This window comes from Pseudochaenichthys georgianus, chromosome 11 (genome assembly GCF_902827115.2).
Source record: "Pseudochaenichthys georgianus chromosome 11, fPseGeo1.2, whole genome shotgun sequence".
NCBI classification, from domain to species: Eukaryota; Metazoa; Chordata; class Actinopteri; order Perciformes; family Channichthyidae; genus Pseudochaenichthys; species Pseudochaenichthys georgianus.
The window spans coordinates 33,072,409-33,097,353 of record NC_047513.1 but is presented as its reverse complement, the minus strand read 5'-3'; the positions used below and the strand labels follow the sequence as shown (position 1 = coordinate 33,097,353).

The following is a 24,945-nucleotide window of genomic DNA, read 5'->3' as shown; positions in this document are numbered from 1 at the left end:
ACTTCTACTTTTACTCAAGATCTGGGTACTTCTACTTTTACTCAAGATCTGGGTACTTCTACTTTTACTACAATATCTGAGTACTTCTACTTTTACTCAAGTACAAGATCTGAGTACTTCTACTCAAGATCTGGGTACTTCTACTTTTACTCAAGATGAGTACTTATACTTTTACTCAATATCGGGTACTTCTACTCAGATCTGGGTACTTCTACTTTTACTCAAGATCTGAGTACTTCTACTTTTACTCAAGATCTGGGTACTTCTACTTTTACTCAAGATCTGGGTACTTCTACTTTTACTCAAGATCTGGTACTTCTACTCAAGATGGGTACTTCTACTACAATATGAGTACTTCTACTTTTACTCAAGTACAAGATCTGAGTACTTCTACTTTTACTCAAGATCTGAGTACTTCTACTTTTACTCGAGATCTGAGTACTTCTACTTTTACTCGAGATCTGGGTACTTCTACTTTTACTCAAGATCTGGGTACTTCTACTTTTACTACAATATCCGAGTACTTCTACTTTTACTCAAGTACCAGCTCTGAGTACTTCTACTTTTACTCAAGATCTGGGTAATTCTACTTTTACTCAAGATCTGGGTACTTCTACTTTTACTCAAGATCTGGGTACTTCTACTTTTACTACAATATCCGAGTACTTCTACTTTTACTCAAGTACAAGATCTGAGTACTTCTACTTTACTCAAGATCTGGGTACTTCTACTTTTACTCAAGATCTGGGTACTTCTACTTTTACTCGAGATCTGGGTACTTCTACTTTTACTAAAGTATCTGAGTACTTCTACTTTTACTCAAGATCTGGGTACTTCTACTTTTACCAAAGTATCCGAGTACTTCTCCACCTCTGGTCTTCTAGAACTTTAACCCACATTTGTGTCAGTTTTGGATACTCACGGGTGTATTATAAAAAGGGAAACACTGCCCCCTTGTGGTTGAACAATTGAAATATTTCCAACCCATCAACGGTTGCTTTTGAACCCGTCTTAACATTTCATTCACACCACGTGATATAAGGTCATCGCCCTTTCTTTAGACAGGAGTGCCGTCCACATCGAGACTTTGGGACGTCATCGTAAAATCTTTGATCTAAACTCTTTCAGGTTTTAATCTTGCAATTTCATAGCACAAATAAAAACACACAAGTGAGCAGGAACAAAGGATTTTAAAATGTTCCTCTTGATATCATTTTAGTTATTTGTATCCACTTAATATCGATATTATTGTGCAGTGAAATAAAAACACATTCATTTGATTTTAATTCGTTTATTTAAAAAAATTCCAGACACATCTTTAAATATTGAGACGACATGCAAAGGGAGAACATTTCAATCTTTTGACAAAACACACAAACCTCTGCACCTAAAGACATGTTCGAGACACGCTAATCTGTCCTGTAAGGAGAGCCTGACGCTCCGATGTGATATTATGGGATGCTTTTTTTCTTGCAGTCTCAACTGAATTTGGCTTTAGAGAAATCCATCTCCGGGTGCTGGGACATGAACCTGCAGAGACGGAGAGTAAAGAGTCAGAAATCACCAAAAATGAAATGTTTTATTTTCTAAATTATCTTTAAAACTGCTTTTAATACAGAATCATCTATTTTTCAGGATCCACATTAGGGCTTAAATAATACAATACAATATATGTTTATGCCAACATAATTTAAAGTAAGAATATTCAATAAAATATAAAATAAATATAACTAACTACTAGTTTCACAATTATAAAAAGGGAAATATACTTTTTGGGTGAGTACGCCCATTTCCATTTAGAAGTATTAATACAACGTTATTCATTTGATTTATTAATCTGTAAAATACAATTTGTAGGTGGTCATATTTCTGCATCAACACACATTTCCCCTTTTAATAAATCCTCTGCGATTTAGATATCGTCTATAATCAATATTGTGATAATATCTGATTGATTGTTCAGCCCTTATTCACGTCATAAATTAATTCCTGGTCCCAATTTGGAAAAGAGGTCTCTGATCTGAATGAGAAAAATCGGTTTAAATAAAGGTTGCATTATTTACTTTTTTTTTTATTCTGACATTTCCTAAAACATGTCCGTCCTCTAGCGCCGCCATGTGGCCAAAGATATATTTTTTCAAACAGTAAATAAACATGAGAAGCAACAGACAACACGTGTGATGGGAAAGACCAAGCCCCCAGGAAGGGCGCTGGACTCTGAGGAAAATATTCGTAGTGGCCAAACGGCGGTACTACACTTCCGTATCAGTCGCTGGACCCGGAAACACTTTCCCATTGACTTCCATCGGGAGACAGATGTCTGTAAATCATTGGGATAATTTTGTAACTAAATAAACAACCCAGTATGAACACTTGTATAGCCCTTATTAAAAAACATGATGCAAGTATCAGCATGATGCACAATAAGAACGGATTATATGAATACTTTCGTGACGTTTCGCTCTCTCAAAAGTAGGGGCCATTTTGTCTTCATGCGCCAATGAGCAGCTCTCATAGGAATGAACGAAGCCCCGCCCCCCACGCTGTATCCAGTTCTTATTATAGACACATGTGAACTTTATGTCAACAAAACAGAGCAGCCTTCTGACTACAGAGGTATTGTTTAAACTGTAATAAAACCAAACAGGATTTTAGAGGCAGATTTAACGAGCGTGAAACAGGAAGTGGAGCTCAAAATAACCGAGGAGGACTTTTACCAACAGCATGATAAGAGCGCCCTTCACAAACAGGCTTTAAAGGTCACCTATCATGCTGTCTTTAGGCAATAGCATAGGTTTCAGATATATAAAAAAACATGTCTATGAAGTGTTTTTCTCAAAATACCAAACAGATCACCCATTCTAGCCACGCCTCGTATCCCTCCATTTCACTTCCTGTTTCAAAAGTGCTGATTTATAGAGGTCATGCGGGGACCCGGCCAGCTACCGTCTAAACTAAATGCTGCCGTGATGAAACGCCATCTCATGGATTATCAAGGATCTGAAACAGTCTGGAGCTCAAAGGCTTTCTCTCTCCCCCGGTTACACCACAAGGTGAGTTCCTTTACTACTTCCTGCTTCTTCACACACATGCTCTCCAGCACAGGTTAGCTCTGAGTGTTAGCCATTCTAATGTAAACACCGACCATATTACGTCCAAAACAGTCGGGCGTTGTTTCTGATAGCAGCGTTTCTGATTGGCCCGTGGGGTCCACATTTCAGATGTTACGTCATATCGGACGCAAATCTGGATCAGCTCCGTTGTTCCCCGTTTTTTAGAGATTTGAGTACGGAGGAAAAGAGAGAGGGGTTTTATTTCCTGACGCTGCGTGAGTTCCCCGACGCACCGGGGACACATGTTGATGTATAACAGATATCAAAAAGTGCATTTGCATGATAGGTCCCCTTTAAATTTGCCGAATACTGCCGAGTCATATTTCAGGCGATTCCTCATTACATTTCAGTCAATAACATATTCGTGTGTGAGCTCAAGCGTCCTGTTCTTTCCGATCTTAACGCCTACCTAGCAAAATATCTTTGAACACAAAAAAAACAAATAAGGACGAAATAACGTTTTTATGAAACACCCACTGCTCCGAGCTTAGGATGGGTAACAAGCAGAAGCCGAATGTCACGGTGTGTGCCGTGTGCATGGAAACTATTAAAGCACTGCTTGGTAACACTAGTGGAGTAATATTTTATCTGCGGTCAGGTCCTGGACTTAAACCAGGTCTGTGTCCGTCATATAAAACCTTTATATACATCATAACGTTTCTGTTCAACTGTGTGAGCCAATAAGAAACCCCACAGAGGTCAGGTGACAATAAAAAGAGCTTCATGATAGCTAACAGGAACACCGGAATTTTCGGACTATAAACCGCGCCTTTTTTCGACCCTGCGGCTTATATAACGGTGAGCCTAATCTATGGATTTTACAGATAACGGCCACTAGGGGACCTCCTACATCTATGGATTTTACAGGTTACAGTCCGCCACCTCTAAGCGGCGGGCTCCAGCAGGAAAAGCTGGAGGCCGGAAAAGAGTGAGACAGGTAGCGCGCCAAAGTAAAAGTGGAACCGAGAGACAGAACGAGAGCAAGACAGACGGACATTACGAGAGCGAGACAGGTTTTCATGCACAAACCCTTCGCTCAGCGAGAGGCGTGGACGACTAGCGGCGATAAATCATTCACCAAAACTGGTCGCATGCGAAAAGCAACTTTCGCTCAAGTTTGCGAGTGGATCCTGACCAAACATCCACGATCACCAACGGGTTCCGAAAGGCTGGACTGCTTACATACGGTAATTAAACATTAAAATACCTGCGGCTTATAGTCAGAACGGTACTTAAAGTTAAATTCAAGCACTTTCAAGGTGAAGTTTAAAGCTTTTGAAGCAGCTTACAGCTAAACATACTTATACTCAAATTATTGTCTCACTACCTTCACATTAAATCTGATGTTCTTTATGCTATGACCAAATGTGTGTTACGTAAACAGCGTCCTGCAGAAGGACATTTAATATTTCAAAAAGAGCATTTTCTAGCACCCGTACGAACCCCGTGTTTCCATAAACTCACTTTTTAAGAATGTCTTGTTTTCTTTTGCTCTTCAGACGTCGGCAGACCCATTGATTTCTGCCTCTGGTCGTACATCATCTTCTCCACCATACCACGCGTCTCTCCGTCCAGATCTGACAGCTGCTCAACACACACACACACACACACACACACACACAACACACACACACACACACACACACACACAGCACACACACACACACACACACACCACACACACACACCACACACACACACACACACACACACACACACACACACACACACACACACACACACACACACACACACACCACACACACACACACACACACACACACACACACACACACACACACACACACACACACACACACACACACACACCACCACACACCACGAGTCTTAACTACAGATTCAAGCAGGTAAAACCCCTGAAACACGTCGGCGTCAAATCACTTACCTTCGAGTTCTCTGGAGAGACTTTCTTGGTGTTAATTTCTGGATCTGTGGACACAATCTTGCTCCACCACTCCATCTTATTAACCTGAAACGAAAGCATATCATTAGGGACAGACCGATGACTTTAATTACCTTGGTTGCTGATTGGCTAATGGCTACACAAGACAAAACATCGCTATGACATCATCAAGTGGCCAAAATCTGATCAGCTCATTTTCAGACAGGCTTTTATAGAAATGGATCAAAAAGAGAGAAAATCTTTGTTCCTGAAACTTTCAGAGTCTCTTTCCAGAGAGGGGACACATGTTGATGTAGAAGAGACACGAAGAAGAGGGGACACATGTTGATGTAGAAGAGACATGAAGAAGAGGGGACACATGTTGATGTAGAAGAGACATGGAGAAGAGGGGACGCATGTTGATGTAGAAGAGACATGGAGAAGAGGGGACACATGTTGATGTAGAAGAGACATGAAGAAGAGGGGACACATGCTGATGTAGAAGAGACATGAAGAAGAGGGGACACATGTTGATGTAGAAGAGACATGGAGAAGAGGGGACACATGTTGATGAAGAAGAGACATGGAGAAGAGGGGACACATGTTGATGTAGAAGAGACATGGAGAAGAGAGGACACGTGTTGATGTAGAAGAGACATGAAGAAGAGGGGACACATGTTGATGTAGAAGAGACATGAAGAAGAGGGGACACATGTTGATGTAGAAGAGACATGGAGAAGAGGGGACCATGTTGATGTAGAAGAGACATGAAGAAGAGGGGACACATGTTGATGTAGAAGAGACATGAAGAAGAGGGGACACATGTTGATGTAGAAGAGACATGGAGAAGAGGGGACACATGTTGATGTAGAAGAGACATGAAGAAGAGGGGACACATGTTGATGTAGAAGAGACATGAAGAAGAGGGGACACATGTTGATGTAGAAGAGACATGAAGAAGAGGGGACACATGTTGATGTAGAAGAGACATGGAGAAGAGGGGACACATGTTGATGTAGAAGAGACATGAAGAAGAGGGGACACATGTTGATGTAGAAGAGACATGAAGAAGAGGGGACACATGTTTGATGTAGAAGAGACATGGAGAAGAGGGGACACATGTTGATGTAGAAGAGACATGAAGAAGAGGGGACACATGTTGATGTAGAAGAGACATGAAGAAGAGGGGACACATGTTGATGTAGAAGAGACATGGAGAAGAGGGGACACATGTTGATGAAGAAGAGACATGGAGAAGAGGGGACACATGTTGATGTAGAAGAGACATGGAGAAGAGAGGACACGTGTTGATGTAGAAGAGACATGAAGAAGAGGGGACACATGTTGATGTAGAAGAGACATGAAGAAGAGGGGACACATGTTGATGTAGAAGAGACATGGAGAAGAGGGGACACATGTTGATGTAGAAGAGACATGAAGAAGAGGGGACACATGTTGATGTAGAAGAGACATGAAGAAGAGGGGACACATGTTGATGTAGAAGAGACATGAAGAAGAGGGGACACATGTTGATGTAGAAGAGACATGGAGAAGAGGGGACACATGTTGATGTAGAAGAGACATGAAGAAGAGGGGACACATGTTGATGTAGAAGAGACATGAAGAAGAGGGGACACATGTTGATGTAGAAGAGACATGAAGAAGAGGGGACACATGTTGATGTAGAAGAGACATGGAGAAGAGGGGACACATGTTGATGTAGAAGAGACATGAAGAAGAGGGGACACATGCTGATGTAGAAGAGACATGAAGAAGAGGGGACACATGTTGATGTAGAAGAGACATGAAGAAGAGGGGACACATGTTGATGTAGAAGAGACATGGAGAAGAGGGGACACATGTTGATGTAGAAGAGACATGAAGAAGAGGGGACACATGTTGATGTAGAAGAGACATGGAGAAGAGGGGACACATGTTGATGTAGAAGAGACATGAAGAAGAGGGGACACATGTTGATGTAGAAGAGACATGAAGAAGAGGGGACACATGTTGATGTAGAAGAGACATGAAGAAGAGGGGACACATGTTGATGTAGAAGAGACATGGAGAAGAGGGGACACATGTTGATGTAGAAGAGACATGAAGAAGAGGGGACACATGTTGATGTAGAAGAGACATGGAGAAGAGGGGACACATGTTGATGTAGAAGAGACATGAAGAAGAGGGGACACATGTTGATGGAGAAGAGACATGAAGAAGAGGGGACACATGTTGATGTAGAAGAGACACGAAGAAGAGGGGACACATGTTGATGTAGAAGAGACATGAAGAAGAGGGGACGCATGTTGATGTAGAAGAGGGGACACATGTTGATGTAGAAGAGGGGACACATGTTGATGTAGAAGAGACACGAAGAAGAGGGGACACATGTTGATGTAGAAGAGACATGGAGAAGAGGGGACACATGTTGATGTAGAAGAGGGGACACATGTTGATGTAGAAGAGGGGACACATGTTGATGTAGAAGAGGGGACACATGTTGATGTAGAAGAGACATGAAGAAGAGGATTTTGTATAATAGACGTCTTTAAATAAAAGAAGTTACAACACAAACCTTTTCCAAGTGGAGCGTGACAACTTTCCCGTCGTCAAGGAGCCAATTGCTTTCGTCCACCTTCACCTCGCCGTACATCTGGCCCTCGAGGACGGGAGGGTGTCCCTTCAGCCCCACTTTGATGGTGCGCCTCTGGATATCCACCACCACGTCTCTGGCCTTGATGCGGAAGCTGACATCGAAAGGCAAGACGACCTGCAGGAAAATATATACACATCATTTGGCGGGACTTGAAGAATCCCAAGAAGATCCAGAAAATGGTCGACGTTGAGATTAACGGTTATCAAAGTACAAATATCCAAAATCAGTTCAACGGTTTTCAATATGTACTCAAATTGATGGGTTTGGATGACCGGGGGAAACTGGCTCTTTAAAGCTCACCTATCATGCTATATTCAAACAATATATTATAGGGCCATATCTATACAAAACCTGTTTGCTCAAAATACAATCAGCTCCGTTGTTCCCCCGTTTTTAGAGATGTAGGTACGGAGGAAAAGAGAGGGTTGTATCTCCTGACACACCGGTGACACATATTGATGTTTATTACATGGCTTAGTTGAATACTCGATTCTGATTGGTCAATTCAGAACACGTGACACGTTGTTAATACCGAACAGACAGACCGCTGTCAAGGACTTATTGACCGTTGTTAAGGACGCTCACATCTTCAGAAAGAAGTCCGGTCGATTTAACTGTATACAGTTGGGCCGAAAAGCAAACTGCATGCAGCTTGCTTTTCGAACTGGGACAAGAAAAACAGCGGAGAAGTAACGGGGCAGAAACCCTCCTTTTTACGCAGCGGTCCAGACATAGACATCAAACAGTTCCTTTGGCATCAGGGCAGGATATCTAGATACTTTCCAAGGTTTGACATCATGAATTGTGCTACTTTTAAAGCAAGGAGCGATGTTTTCAAATCTGTAATCAAAAAGCTCCTCAAAAACGCAAGCAGGTCCTGCCGTTGGCTTTTCAAACTGACAAGAGACGCTCTCACTGTTTTTCAAATGTAACAGTTTGAGAAGCAAGCAAACTGTCTGATTGTCTTTCGTTTTCCGCTGTCGTGTGATAGCAACATGGAGGATTTTAACATTCATTTTAATATATTTGGAGAGCACAGTAATTTGGAGTAATAGTTAGTGGCTGATGAGTCCCCAGTGAAGAAAAGAAAAATACAAGAAAAGTTAGAGAGTAAGAGAGAGGATCGAGGACAGAAACGTCGATCTGAATATCCCTAAAGATTTCCCATTCACCATGTCACATTGTACCATTAATGGAAACGTTCAGGTCAATGTTAATTACAGCTAAGGCTCAAATGCTAAGATGAACAGAGTTAGTTGCTATCGAAGCAGTTCCTGCCGTTGCAACAGCCTAGTTCAAACATCAACACCGGACAATTTTTCGTAGCGGATGAATGTCATTTTAAATCAGTTAAACTATGTTTTTAATCATTAAAAACATTTTATAAATCAATAAAAGCATTTCAATTAATATTGGGACTCATGTCGTTACTTTGTTGAGAATGTGGCCATGCAATAAGCGGGATAATGTGCTGCGACGCGGTCATTATGGGGAAAAGAACACCATAATGACCGCGTCGCAGCACATTATCCCTAAAGAGACCTTTAAAAAGTGCATTTTGCATAATAGGAGAGCTTAAATGACCGAAAATCAAGTCTGTCTGTAGATGCTTCTTAAGATGATGCACCGAGTGTGTCCCTATATGTTCTCGGCCAGGATTCTCTTGAAAACGAGATGTTTCTGGTTAAATGAAAACAGTGACACTCACGTCGACTTCAGACAGGGATTGCGTCCACTTGTAGTTCGGCAAGTCGGCTCCGTTCCCTGCGTTGGGCTTCATTTTATCTTTGTCCTTCTCGTCCTCCTCTCCGTCGGACTCAGACTGAGGAAACAAAGTCAACGTGTCAGCAGAGGCTCAGGATGGAGGGAAGGCGTGGAATATACCGGCGGGCCAGATCTAATAGGAATTAGACATTATCCTGCGGGCCGAAATTAAATCCACCACGGGCCTGATTTGGCCCCCGGGCCTCGAGTTTGACACCTGTGATTCAAACCAAAGTGTCTCTGCAGATCTGTCCACTTACCCCCTTCTCTTTGTCTACTTTGTCCGTCTTTTCTGGTTCAGGCTTCGGTGTTTCATCCTTCTTTTTCTCGTCTTCGTTCTTTTTCTAAAATACACACAACAAATCAATAAATATGTAAATAGATAGAACCGGCAGGGCAGGAGGTGAACTGGGACCTCTCCAAGTAGCAGTCCACACTCCATATTTTAGGTCTGGTCGGGGACTTGAACCGGCGACCCTACAGCTGCCGGTCCAAGCCCCTACTGACTGAGCCACTAGTGTCATGGACTTCTGTAATACAAGATGGTTTCCACTGACAAGAGCGTCAAGGCTTTGGGGTTTCACCTTGTCGAGTTCAGACTGAAGTTTCTCTGCTTCTTCATCGGTCAGTTCCTGAATCCTTGGACCGTCTTCTTTTGTTTTCTTCTCCTCCGCTAACTTTTCTGCTTTTTCAGCTTTCGCTTTCTTTTCCTTCTCCAGTTTCACCTGCTTCTCCTTTTGGGACTTCATCGCCAGCTTATTGTGTTTGACGACCACATCTTTGACTAGCTGAAAAGCAAAGAGATGAGGTGTAAATTGAGGGATAGCTCTGATGCACGGTTCTTAAAAGTCGCATTTTGTGCATTTCTTACCTTCTCTGCAGCACCTGGTTCGGCACCGGTGAAGAAATCTGTTTTGCGGCGCAGGAAACTGAAAAATGTGTTTACTAGCTGTTGAGAGAAGAAGAAAAGGATGTCACATAGATGAATTATATACTGAGCATTGTTGGTATTCATCATCTTCATGGCTAGTTAACATATTCTACATTTTACACATAATATTCTTTAATCCTTATATTAAAATGCGGCATAGTAGCACACTACTGCAGAAGAAAATATTCCTCAAAAACTGTCTCAGTCTAATGTTAATAATAATACATTTAGTTATCCTCAATAATTAGAAAATGTGTGTACCAAGATAATTCAGATTGTTCCAGAAGATTTGACCCCACACACACGGCTGCATAATAATGTTTAGATGTTTGAGGTATATTTATCTAACATTATACTAATTTTCAAAGAATATTAACCCTAAAAAACGAGTTTTAACGAGATTAAATTGAAATGTGGTGCCAATTTATTTGGTTCTTGAATGCAACGTTTAACATAACATCCTATTTATTTAAAAAGTAAGGTAATGGTGTCTTCAGCTATTGATAATCATAATAATTGTTGCTTAACCCTGTACATGTGACGTTTTCTTCATAATAAATGTTGATTTTAACAAGAGCTAAAACGTTCTAAAATGTTTGTTCTTGTATGCCAAATCTAACATAACATCCAATGTATTAAACAAGTAAAGTTATGGCCTATTCGGCTACAGATAATCATTACAAAACGTGCTTATAACTGTAATATAGTCGTTTTTTCCTCATACAGGCGAGAGGCGCATGTTAGCATACAGGCTAACTGCATTAGCTTCTATATTAGCATGGTAGCTTCCACATGTTATCAACACGCTAACGTACCTCCTGTATTCCTCCTTCTTGTTGTTGTGCCAGAGTGAGCAACATGCCGTCATACTTGTCCTCCTCGTCCCCCATGATGGTGGCTTTAACACCGGTTAAATTAAACGTTAGTTGCGAGAATGACAAGCAAAAAGTAGATTTTAACGACAACGTGAGGCCCGTAGTCACGTTATTCACTTCCTGGAAACAAACCCCGCCCACGTGAGACTTGACCAATTGGAAGAAGACATTTTGAATGACAGCTGAAATATCCAATGAGGTGAGAGTATTGATTCAGGGCGGAAAGGAAGGTGCTGCAGGAAGAATATTCTAGACTAGAGAACACCAAAAACATTTTGATTTTTCATCGTAAATATACATTTTAAACCACTTTTTTACATTTGAAAAGGCAAGAAAAGTAGCCCGTTATTATATGTGAGCTGAGTGAGTTTATGGCCACAATATTGTGAAGAAATAACATTAAAAAATATCTTAAAGTAATTAATAATTCATACTTTTAATATAAAGCAATAGTATAAAAAACATACTGGTAATTATGATTCAAGATGTCAATAAAACATATTATTAACATACACATATATTCGGAGCTTTTTTTCAGATGTGTAAAATGAAATGAAAAAGTGGTGTGAAATTGGGGGATTCCAGTTTCTGTTGAATGCAATTGTAAGTGTTGTTTATGCATATATTAAATGATATTGTTTGAATCACATTTAATGCATTGTAAGAGTGAAAAATCTAATTACAACCATGGGACTTGATCCATGCAAAGAAAAATCTGTGTACAGCAATTATCAAGTTATATGATACCTGATCTCGCAAGTCACCATAAAAAATACTTTATCATGTGTCGATGATGGTTATTAAGCATTGTAAATATTCAACTTACTTATATCTAAAATGATAGCTGACTTGGTGTCCTCTCCAGATGGTGGAACGTTCGAGTCCTGCATGTGTTCATATGTGGCAAACAAAACTCAATCAAATCTTCTTTCACTTTCACTTAATTTACTTTATTGTTTTTACAGTGAAACGATAGGTTACTGGCAATATAGGCACAACACATCTTTGCAGGAAATATGAAATCTTGGCGAGAGTACAAGCAATTTAAGAAAAACCTTCTGAACGGAAACAAAATGCAAAGTATGAATCCAACGACAGTTTATATGACACATTAATCATTTGACATTGCATGTATGTTCCTGGATAAAACCAGAGCTACCAGTTTCACATAATTTCATTAAAAACCACATTGAAGCCAAATTCCTGACACATGCGGTGTGGTTTAGTTAGCTGAACGATCCTGTCACATAAGTCGTTTATTCTGTATGCTAAGACAAGAGGGTCGATGCTGTGAGAATCTGGAGAGTTCTGTATATTACCTGCAACATTACACTATGAGCAAATGCTGATAAGAAGCACAGATAAATTCCACAGAGTCAGCTGGCAAAATTCCCATCAGCACCCAGGAGCAAACACGACACGCAAAACAGACTTTCATTTCATGAGTCAGCCTCAGATAATGTCCTTAATAAGTTATAGTTCAGGATACAACCTGAAGTCTAGCCGCAGGTCACAGCAGATTTAAGAACATTTATGAGATATGAGTTACAGACAGGACGGCCATAGAAAATGCCGTTTCGCTTCATGTTATTATACTTAGGATAAACAGCAAATACACACATTGTTTGGACACCACAAACACCACAGAAGAAGACACATCTTGACTCAAGGCACAGTTATTCACTTTTCTGTAGCTTTCAACTTGTCTCGACAACAATGATTAGTGCTGAAAGCTAGTTGAATTGGTTGTCATGACAACAAAGACACAAAGATATATGTATGTATTTTCTTCTGTACCTTAATTAATAATAGACATTGTAAGTGGCGGTGAGTTCATATCATATTAAAGTTACACATTGTGAAGATATCAATGATTTAAAAACAAGGTAGCGCTGCTGCCGTTTCAATGCCTGATTTAGATGACACTGGATAATGGAGCGGCTAACGTGTTAGCATTTAGCTCGGATCGAAAGTCCATTCAGGAAACAAGCATTTTAAAAGTTGTTTGCAATAGCCATCATGCAATTACACCAAAGCGAATTGTGTCCAAGACTAAGTTTGGTTCATTACGCACTGAGGTACAACTTCTTCGGCTTTTTTGAAAGTCCCATGTCTAAAAATACAACTTCTTTGGCTTTTTTGAAAGTCCCATGTCTAAAAGTACACTTCTTTGGATTTTTTTGAAGTCCCAATGTCTAAAGTACAACTTCTTTCTTCTTTTCTTCGGCTTTTTGAAAGTCCCAATGTCCTAAAGTACAACTTCCTTCGGCTTTTTTGAAAGTCCCAGGTCTAAAAGTAACAACTTCTTTCGCTTTTTTGAAGTCCCATGTCCGAAAGTACAACTTCTTCGGCTTTTTTGAAGTCCCCTGTCTAAAAAGTACAACTTCTTCGGCTTTTTTTTTGAAAGTCCCATGTCTAAAAGTACAACTTCTTCGCTTTTTGAAAGTCCCATGTCTAAAAGTACAACTTCTTACGGCTTTTTTGAAAAGTCCCAGGTCTAAAAGTACAACTTTCTTCGCTTTTTTTGAAAGTACCATGTCTAAAAGTACAACTTCTTTGGCTTCTGTATTTCCTGACATAAAGAAACGTTTAAAAGAACAGGATTTGAGCCAGTCAACAAAACTGCTTTTTCCTTCCTAACAAAACAGTATTACTTCATTTTTTCACACGTTAGCCACATTAATATGAAATATGGCAAAACTACCCAAGCATACATTACAATCATTCATCGAGAATCACAGACTGTAAATATGTCAAGCATAACCGCTGAATTAAGAGCTTTGAATACAGTTTAAAAGTCACACAAATGAGTTTAAAATCCAATATAACATGTGTACAATTTGATGAAATGCATCTTTGCCAAGAGAAAATTGAAGGGGCGAGTCGGGTTTCATGAGCAATGACTCCTTCAAGGACGAAGGCGCGGTGAAACTGCTGCTGCTGATATCTACCTGCTCTATCGGGCAATCCTTCAAATATACACATTGTATTTCCACGCATAAATATCTGCACGCGACCCTGAGTTCACCGACGTCCTTCAGACGATGTGTTTCAACATTTTTTCTTTCCCGCAGAGAGCCGGGCTCAAGAAAGTCTCCCGAGTGCAAGAAGAAAGTGTCGCATTTCAACGTCCCCATAGCGTAACCTTGGTGACACGGCAGGACGAATAATAATTCGAGCGTAGAATCTGCGGGACTCAGGTTCTCACAGAGGTGCGAATGAGAGGCACGCCTGAGGAGTTGGTTTCCGCGTGAGAGGAGGAGCTGGAGGGACGACCTGGAGAAAGAGACAGACAGGTTAATCCTGACATATCGATAGGTTTCCTCAACTATTCAGTGCATTCCAACTTTAAATCATTAAACACTTGGAGGTAAAGAAAGACCTTTGAACGTGGGACTCTTTAAAGTAGAGACACTACATACTGATATACACCTGAACATCAGCAGGAGAGGACTCTTTAAAGTAGAGACACTACATACTGATATACACCTGAACATCAGCAGGAAGAGGACTCTTTAAAGTAGAGACACTACATACTGATATACACCTGAACATCAGCAGGGAGAGGAACTCTTTAAAGTAGAGACACTACATACTGATATACACCTGAACTCAGCAGGAGAGGACTCTTTAAAGTAGAGACACTACATACTGATATACACCTGAACATCAACAGGAGAGGACTCTTTAAAGTAGAGACACTACACACTGATATACACCTGAACATCAGCAGGAGAGGACTCTTTAAAGTAGAGACGACTACATACTGATATACACCTGAACATCAGCAGGAGAGACTCTTTAAAGTAGAGACACTACATACTGATATACACCTGAACATCAGCAGGGAGAGGACTCTTTAAAGTAGAGACCTACATACTGATATACACCTGAACATCATCAGGAGAGGACTCTTTAAAGTAGAGACACTACATACTGATATACACCTGAACATCAGCAGGAGAGGACTCTTAAAGTAGAGATACACTACCTACTGATATACACCTGCACATCAGCAGGAGAGGGACTCTTTAAAGTAGAAACACTAAATACTGATATACACCTGAACATCAGCAGGAGAGGACTCTTTAAAGTACAGACACTACATACTGATATACACCTGAACATCAGCAGAGAGGACTCTTTAAAGTAGAGACACTACATACTGATATACACCTGAACATCAGCAGGAGAGGACTCTTTAAAGTAGAGACACTACATACTGATATACACCTGAACATCAGCAGGAGAGGACTCTTTAAAGTAGAGACACTACATACTGATATACACCTAAACATCAGCAGGAGAGGACTCTTTAAAGTAGAGACACTACACACTGATATACACCTGAACATCAGGAGAGGACTCTTTAAAGTAGAGACACTACATACTGATATACACCTGAACATCAGCAGGAGAGGACTCTTTAAAGTAGAGACACTACATACTGATATACACCTGAACATCAGCAGGAGAGGACTCTTTAAAGTAGAGATACTACATACTGATATACACGTGAACATCAGCAGGAGAGGACTCTTTAAAGTAGAGACACTACATACTGATATACACCTGAACATCAGCAGGAGAGGACTCTTTAAAGTAGAGACACTACATACTGATATACACCTGAACATCAGCAGGAGAGGACTCTTTAAAGTAGAGACACTACATACTGATATACACCTGAACATCAGCAGGAGAGGACTCTTTAAATTAGAGACACTACATACTGATATACACCTGAACATCAGCAGGAGAGGACTCTTTAAAGTAGAGACACTACATACTGATATACACCTGAACATCAGCAGAGAGGACTCTTTAAAGTAGAGACACTACATACTGATATACACCTGAACATCAGCAGGAGAGGACTCTTTAAAGTAGAGACACTACATACTGATATACACCTGAACATCAGCAGGAGAGGACTCTTTAAAGTAGAGACACTACATACTGATATCCACCTGAACATCAGCAGGAGAGGACTCTTTAAAGTAGAGACACTACATACTGATATACACCTGAACATCAGCAGGAGAGGACTCTTTAAAGTAGAGACACTACATACTGATATACACCTGAACATCAGCAGAGAGGACTCTTTAAAGTAGAGACACTACATACTGATATACACCTGAACATCAGCAGGAGAGGACTCTTTAAAGTAGAGACACTACATACTGATATACACCTGAACATCAGCAGGAGAGGACTCTTTAAAGTAGAGACACTACATACTGATATACACCTGAACATCAGCAGGAGAGGACTCTTTAAAGTAGAGACACTACATACTGATATACACCTGAACATCAGCAGGAGAGGACTCTTTAAAGTAGAGACACTACATACTGATATACACCTGAACATCAGCAGGAGAGGACTCTTTAAAGTAGAGACACTACATACTGATATACACCTGAACATCAGCAGGAGAGGACTCTTTAAAGTAGAGACACTACATACTGATATACACCTGAACATCAGCAGGAGAGGACTCTTTAAAGTATAGACACTACATACTGATATACACCTGAACATCAGCAGGAGAGGACTCTTTAAAGTAGAGACACTACATACTGATATACACCTGAACATCAGCAGGAGAGGACTCTTTAAAGTAGAGACACTACATACTGATATACACCTGAACATCAGCAGGAGAGGACTCTTTAAAGTAGAGACACTACATACTGATATACACCTGAACATCAGCAGGAGAGGACTCTTTAAAGTAGGGACACTACATACTGATATACACCTGAACATCAGCAGGAGAGGACTCTTTAAAGGAGAGACACTACATACTGATATACACCTGAACATCAGCAGGAGAGGACTCTTTAAAGTAGAGACACTACATACTGATATACACCTGAACATCAGCAGGAGAGGACTCTTTAAAGTATAGACACTACGTACTGATATACACCTGAACATCAGCAGGAGAGGACTCTTTAAAGTAGAGACACTACATACTGATATACACCTGAACATCAGCAGGAGAGGACTCTTTAAAGTATAGACACTACGTACTGATATACACCTGAACATCAGCAGGAGAGGACTCTTTAAAGTAGAGACACTACATACTGATATACACCTGAGCATCAGCAGGAGATGACTCTTTAAAGTAGAGACACTACGTACTGATATACACCTGAACATCAGCAGCAGAGGACTCTTAAAGTAGAGACACTACATAATGATATACACCTGAACATCAGCAGGAGAGGACTCTTTAAAGTATAGACACTACGTACTGATATACACCTGAACATCAGCAGGAGAGGACTCTTTAAAGTAGAGACACTACATACTGATATACACCTGAACATCAGCAGGAGAGGACTCTTTAAAGTAGAGACACTACATACTGATATACACCTGAACATCAGCAGGAGAGAACTCTTTAAAGTAGAGGCACTACACACTGATATACACCTGAACATCAACAGGAGAGGACTCTTTAAAGTAGAGACACTACATACTGATATACACCTGAACATCAGCAGGATAGGACTCTTTAAGTAGAGACACTACGTACTGATATACACCTGAACATCAGCAGGAGAGGACTCTTTAAAGGATAGACACTACAGTACTGATATACACCTGAACATCAGCAGGAGAGGACTCTTTAAAGTAGAGACACTACATACTGATATACACCTGAACATCAGCAGGAGAGGACTCTTTAAAGTAGAGACACTACATACTGATATACACCTGAACATCAGCAGGAGAGGACTCTTTAAAGTAGAGACACTACATACTGATATACACCTGAACATCAGCAGGGAGAGGACTCTTTAAAGTAGAGAACACTACATACTGATATACACCTGAAATCAGCAGGAGAGGACTCTTTAAAGGGGAGACACTAACATACTGATATACACCTGAAACATCAGCAGGAGAGGACTCTTTAAAGTAGAGACACTACGTACTGATATACACCTGAACATCAGCAGGAGAGGACTCTTTAAAGGGGAGACACTACATACTGATGTACACCTGAACATCAGCAGGAGAGGACTCTTTAAAGTAGAGACACTACATACTGATATACACCTGAACATCAGCAGGAGAGGACTCTTTAAAGTATAAGGACACTACGTACTGATATACACCTGAACATCACAGGAGAGGACTCTTTAAAGTAGAGACACTACATACTGATATACACCTGAACATCAGCAGGAGAGGACTCTTTAAAGTAGATACACTACATACTGATATACACCTGAACATCAGCAGGAGCAGGACTCTTTAAAGTAGAGACACTACATACTGATATACACCTGAACATCAGCAGGACTCTTTAAAGTAGAGACACTACATACTGATATAACCCTGAACATCAGAAGGAGAGAACTCTTTAAGTAGAGACACTACATACTGATATACACTGAACATCAGCAGGAGAGAACTCTTTAAAGTAGGACACTACATACTGATATACACCTGAACATCAGCAGGACTCTTTAAAGTAGAGACACTACATACTGATATACACTGAACCATCAGCAGGAGAGGACTCTTTAAAGTAGAGACACTACATACTGATATAAACCTGAACATCAGCAGCGAGAACTCTTTAAAGTAGAGACACTACATACTGATATACACCTGAACATCAGCAGGAGAGAACTCTTTAAAGTAGAGGCACTAGAGAAAAGGAAACAAGGGAAATGAAAAAAAAAAAAAAGTATTCAGATGAAATAAAAAAAAATGCTGATTTCTTGTCTCTAAATGATTTAAATTGGAAATGATTCACCAGGAAGTCAAACCACACGCAGGACGGACTTCCCCTGTTGCACCAGCCAAGTTATGCAAAACAAAACATTCACATTGCTCACGGCCGCTAACCAAACAACCAAAGCTCCTTTCCCTTATCACATACAACCAAGAGTAGGGTTAACAGAGAGATTGCTCACCTCCGTTGGCCCTCCACATCTCTCTGGCACACTGGTCCGAGGAGGTCAGCTCTGATATCTGGATGTTCGGGTTTGACTTGTAGTCATCTGGAGGAAACAGAGTGAAAAACAGAGTCATGCCGGAAGAGAAAGCAGCTTTGTAATGGTTGTGTTTTCATACGTCTTTCAGAGGTGTCTCTCGAGCCATCTCACTGTTGTTGCTGAACGAAAACGAGTCGCTCTCCCTCATGGTCTCGTTTGCCGCTGTCCGACATCGTCCGCTCCCCCTTGGAGACGTTCGGCCGCCTCTTGCTGCTCTTCCTGGTGCTGATGCGGATGATCCCTCTCACCAGTCGGCACTCGGCCTCCTGCTCTCCCATCTTGTGCTCCTCTGCCAGCGAGTTGATGAGCTGGTGGATGGCTTTGCTCTTCCTCAGGAACACGGAGTCTGTCGTGCACCTGGCCAGCTCCTCGATCTGATACTCGGAGTAAAGCTCCAGCAGCTTCTTCGTGATCAGAGAATCCACGTTCTCCTCTCCGTCCTCCCAGTCCAGAAACCTCATGGACTCGTGCAGCGACGCCTGCTTCTGCCCGCCGGTCGAAACCACAAACGACTGACATTTATCTTCATCTAAGTACTCTCTTGAAGTGTCGACTTTTACTCCGGCGAAGCAGACGTCTCCGAGCCAATCTCCTTCGTCGTCGTCTTCTTCCTCTTTGTTTCCTCCGGCGTGTACAGACGGGAGACTCACGTTCTCCGGTTCGTCCGGTTCATCCTTGGTGCACGGAGATAAGATGGATGTCTGGCAGACTCGATACAGTCCACATGTTAACACGCTGCACACAAAACTCCCGCAGCTGTTCGTCGGCACGCAGGGGTTGCAGGTTTGCGTCGCAGGCGAAGGATCAGCCGAACCAGGGATGAAGCCGATGGGTTCTGATTCTTTGGAGTCCTTCGGGTGAGCTTCGTTCACTGTTCTGGGATCAGGGAGTCTGTGTTCCACCGGGTCCACGCAGCGCTCCTTGTACGACCTCACGCTGCTGCCGGTGGACATGACTGACGGCTTTCAAGCAGTAGAGAAAATGTATACTGTTTTAGGCATATATTATAGGACCCAGATATATAACGGTTTATAAAAAAACATGTCAATGAAGTGTTTTGCTCAAAATACCAAACAGGTCATGCGTTTTAGACGTCCCTCTCACCCCCCCATTTCAGGCCTGTTACTATTGGAAAGTTCTCCCCTTCTTGTTGTCATTTATTAATTATTACTACATTTTTCTTAATGACGTTTCAATTTTTTATCCTCAGTTAAAAAAAGGTATGGTTTAACGCATGATATCCAGTGCAGCAAGAGGCATAAACCCATTGGGACTATTTGAAACCGCCAGCTCAAAAAGCGCATTAAAGTCCTTTGTTTACTTTCTCATAATCTGTCTGTGCAAATAACCGGAAACATGTTATCAAAGCTGCAGAGCCGTAAAGGTCCCACGACACGGCCACTTCTACTGATCATAATTCCATTGTTGAGGAATACTAAAATAAATGTATATTGTTCAATGTTCCAAACTCACATTGGTTTCTCACAGCATCTCTGTAAAGTATGTGTATTCTCTCTCTGTCCTAAACGGCTTGTTGGAGCCCCTGCCCCCCCCCCCTCCCTCGCTGTCTGCGAGACACAGCGAAACCCAGCCCGAAACACACACACACCCGCAGCCTGGCTGGGAGTTTGTGTGTGTGCCCAGGCTGAGTTCCGCGGTGTCTCGCCGACCCCCCACCGGTGAGCCAGCTCAGTGTCCGCTCCTCGCAGCAACGAGCCTCGCAACGTCCCGCCGAGTGAGTGTGTGTGTGTGAGGAAGTCCACGGATTGGTCCAAACGTAGCGGCTCCGCGGATTGGTCCAAACGTGGACCAATCTGCGGAGCCATTACCTTACGTCACTATACCCGAAATACGTCGCTATACCCAAGAAGTAAACAATGGAAGAAATCCCCAACGAGGCGTTCTGAGGCAGCAGACAGGTCTTTCTGTGTTAGAGTTTTACTCGCAACAGGGTGGACTTTGGGGGTTTGTGACTGCAGACCGGTCACACGCAGAAGCTTCACAACACAAGGGGACGGGTGATAACCAGAAAAGCACGACATGGGCCCTTTAATCACTTGAAGCCACCTGAGGGCATCTCTCCTCGCAACTAATGTGGAACTACTATCCCCAGGTGGAGGTAAAGCAACCCAACAGGTTCTCTTCTGCGAGCACACAGGCAAAGACAACAAACATGTCACTCAATGAGTTCAGGGGGATTTCTATAATGCAAAATGCTTCATTGCAACTATTAAATAAGACAGAAGTTAGGGATGCTCAATTAATCGTATTTTAATCGCGATTACGATTATGGCTTGCAACGATTACGAAAACAACGTAATCGAAATAAAACGATTTTTTTTTTTTTTTATTATTTTTTTTTTTTCCAGTTTAATTATACTTAAAGTTCAGGGTACTCAACTGTTACAAATTAAAAACATACTGTTCAAATGTTTTTTTCTCCAATAAATGAATGCTTTCAAGTCAAAGAATAACCGCATTTAATAATCGCATTTACAATTATTGACCCAAATAATCGAGATTATGAATTTTGCCATAATCAAGAAACCCTAACAGAAAGCTTATATGAAATGCTTTTTTTTTTTTTTAAATGATATTCTCCCACAAGCTTGCAAAACCATTTCCTCCTGCGTTTATATTTTGATGCTGAATTAAAAACACCTATTCCAATATAACAATCTTGGAATTTGATCCAATCTAGCTTGCATGATTACAGACAATATTGCAGCAAACCAATTAGTTTTAAAAAAAAAAACGTATGTGTCTTAATTTCTATTATACATTGCCTTGTTTTTTTATACTGCTGCAACGCTGTTCTGTCTGTCTGTCGGTCTGTCCTACCTATCTATCTATCTATCAATCCATCCATCCATCTATCCGTCTATCCGTCTATCATCCGTCTATCTATCCGTCTATCTATATGTCTATCTATCTATCTATCTATCTATCTATCTATCTATCTATCCATCTATCTATCCATCATCTATCTATCCATCCATCCATCTATCCGTCTATCTATATGTCTATCTATCTATCCATCTATCTATCTGTCCATCTATCTATCTATCCATCCATCTATCTATCTGTCCATCTATCTATCTATCCATCCATCCATCTATCTATCTATCCATCTATCTATCTATCTATCTATCTATCTATCTATCTATCCATCCATCCATCTATCCGTCTATCTATCTATCTATCTGTCCATCCATCTATCTATCCATCTATCTATCTGTCCATCTATCTATCCATCCATCCATCATCTATCCATCCATCTATCTATCCATCCATCTATCTATCCGTCTATCTATCTATCTATCTATCTATCTATCCATCCATCCATCCATCTATCCGTCCATCTATCTATCTGTCTATCTATCTATCCATCAACACAATTTCCTTCATTAGACTAAACTAAACATGCACCTGCTGTAGGTTGCATGAAAGCCGAATTAATAAAAACATCTTTTTGAAGCTAAACATATCTTCATTTATCCTTTACAAGTAATGCATATGAGTTGTGGACAAAATTAGCCTTATATTGCTTTATTTACAAATAGGGTCTGGTGTTGTGACGTGTTGGTACACATGTTAACAGTAAGGTATAAGCGACAAGGTAATGGACAAACACAAGGAAGTAATACATTGTTGTTCCACCTTACATAGTGCCATAAACGACATGTATGCTATCATTTGAAACACATGAAGGCAAAAGCAATTAAGTGTATACAAGTTATTTTCATTTTCATGGCGACATGTCATGGCTCTTTCCTCCATTAGAGGACTTACTTACATTTCACACGGTGCGTCCAGCAAACTGATTCCCGCGTTTAATCTTGTCTCTGCCGCCTTACATTAAACATTTCTGTTTTTAATCCATTTGCAAAGTCCCATGTGTTCAATCCGCTCAAAGAACGTCACCGTTTCTGGAAAGTTTTCGACCGAATCCGTACCTGAGCGTCAAGGTGGAGGAAAAGCAACAGGTAGCTGCAGAAAGGGGGCGGGACTTCCGGTTTTGACTTCCAAAATAAAACATAGAAATAAGTTGACACTGATTTTAACGTTGGAATGATGTATTCTACATGTTTACAGTGGTACAAACCAGTGTTGCAACTCCACAGCGGAAATCAAGAGTATCTTAAGAGCATCACTCGGAATCTGAAGTGTTGTATTTGAGCTGTTTTCCAAAATAAATGCAGGAAATAGTGCTGCTGGAGAGATAGATAGATAGATAGATAGATTAGATAGATAGATAGATCAGGAATAGATAGATATATAGATAGATGGATGGATAGATAGATTAGATAGATAGATAGATGGATGGATAGATAGATGGATGAGATAGATAGATGGACTAGATGGATAGATAGATGGATGAGATAGATAGATAGATCGATGGATGGATGGATAGATAGATAGAGATAGATGGATGGAATAGATAGATAGATGGAGATAGATAGATGGCTAGATGATAGGATAGATAGATGGATAGATCGATAGATAATGATAGATAGATAGATAGATAGATAGATAGATAGATAGATGGATGGATAGATAGATAGATAGATAGATGGAGAGATAGATAGATGAATAGATGGATAGAGAGATGGATGGAGATAGATGGATGGATGGATAGATGGATAGATGGATAGAAGATAGATAGATGGAGAGATAGATAGATGAATAGATGGATAGATAGATAGATAGATGAATAGATAGATAGATAGATGGATGGATGGATGGATAGATGGATAGATAGATAGATAGAGAGATAGATGATAGATAGATAGATAGATAGATAGATAGATAGATAGATAGATAGATGGATGTATAGATAGATAGATAGATGGAGAGATAGATAGATGAATAGATGGATAGATAGATAGATGGATGGATGGATGGATAGAGGGATAGATAGATAGATAGAGAGATAGATAGATAGATAGATAGATAGATAGATAGGAGATGGATGGATAGATAGATGGATGGATGGATAGATAGATAGATAGATAGATGGAGAGATAGATAGATAGAGAGATAGATGGATGGAATAGATGGATAGATAGATGGATGGATGGATAGATAGATGGATCGGGATGATGGATGGATGGATAGATGGATAGATAGATAGATAGATAGATAGATAGAAGATAGAGAGATAGATAGATGGAGAGATAGATAGATCAGATGAATTAGATGGATGGATAGTATCGATAGATAGATAGATAGATAGATGTGATGGATAGATAGATGGAAGGATGGATAGATAGATACGATGGATGGATGGATGGATAGAGGATAGATAGATAGATAGATAGATAGATAGATGGAGAGATAGATAGATGAAATAGATGGATAGATAGATAGATGGATGGATGGATGGATAGATAGATAGATAGATGGAGAGAGATAGATAGATGATAGATGGATAGATAGATAGATAGATGGATGGATAGATAGATAGATAGATAGATGGAGACGATAGATAGATGAATAGATGGATAGATAGATAGGATGGATAGATTAGATGGCATAGCTGGATAGATAGATAGATAGATGGATGGATGGATAGATAGATAGATAGATGGATGAATGATAGATGAATAGATAGATGGATAGATAGATAGATTATTGTTGCTGTGCTCAGTCATTTTACATTACATCTATGTTTAA

At 40.6% G+C, this 24,945-nt stretch overlaps 1 protein-coding gene and 1 pseudogene across 1 annotated transcript; both read right to left on the bottom strand.

Annotated features, from left to right (window-relative positions):
* Window positions 1-1,275: 1,275 nt before the first annotated feature.
* LOC117455127 (nuclear migration protein nudC-like) lies at window positions 1,276-11,374 on the bottom strand. The gene is made up of 9 exons (XM_034094503.1): window positions 11,183-11,374; window positions 10,308-10,385; window positions 10,021-10,224; window positions 9,697-9,780; window positions 9,381-9,494; window positions 7,592-7,786; window positions 5,020-5,103; window positions 4,578-4,697; window positions 1,276-1,530 (listed from the first exon to the last, which is right to left on the bottom strand). Exons 1-8 carry the CDS (start codon window positions 11,255-11,257, stop codon window positions 4,581-4,583), a joined length of 951 nt encoding a protein of 316 aa, XP_033950394.1. The 5' UTR covers window positions 11,258-11,374; the 3' UTR covers window positions 1,276-1,530; window positions 4,578-4,580.
* Window positions 11,375-13,756: 2,382 nt separating this feature from the next.
* On the bottom strand, window positions 13,757-23,255 carry LOC117455249 (keratinocyte differentiation factor 1-like; annotated as a pseudogene).
* Between the last annotated feature and the right edge of the window lie 1,690 nt (window positions 23,256-24,945).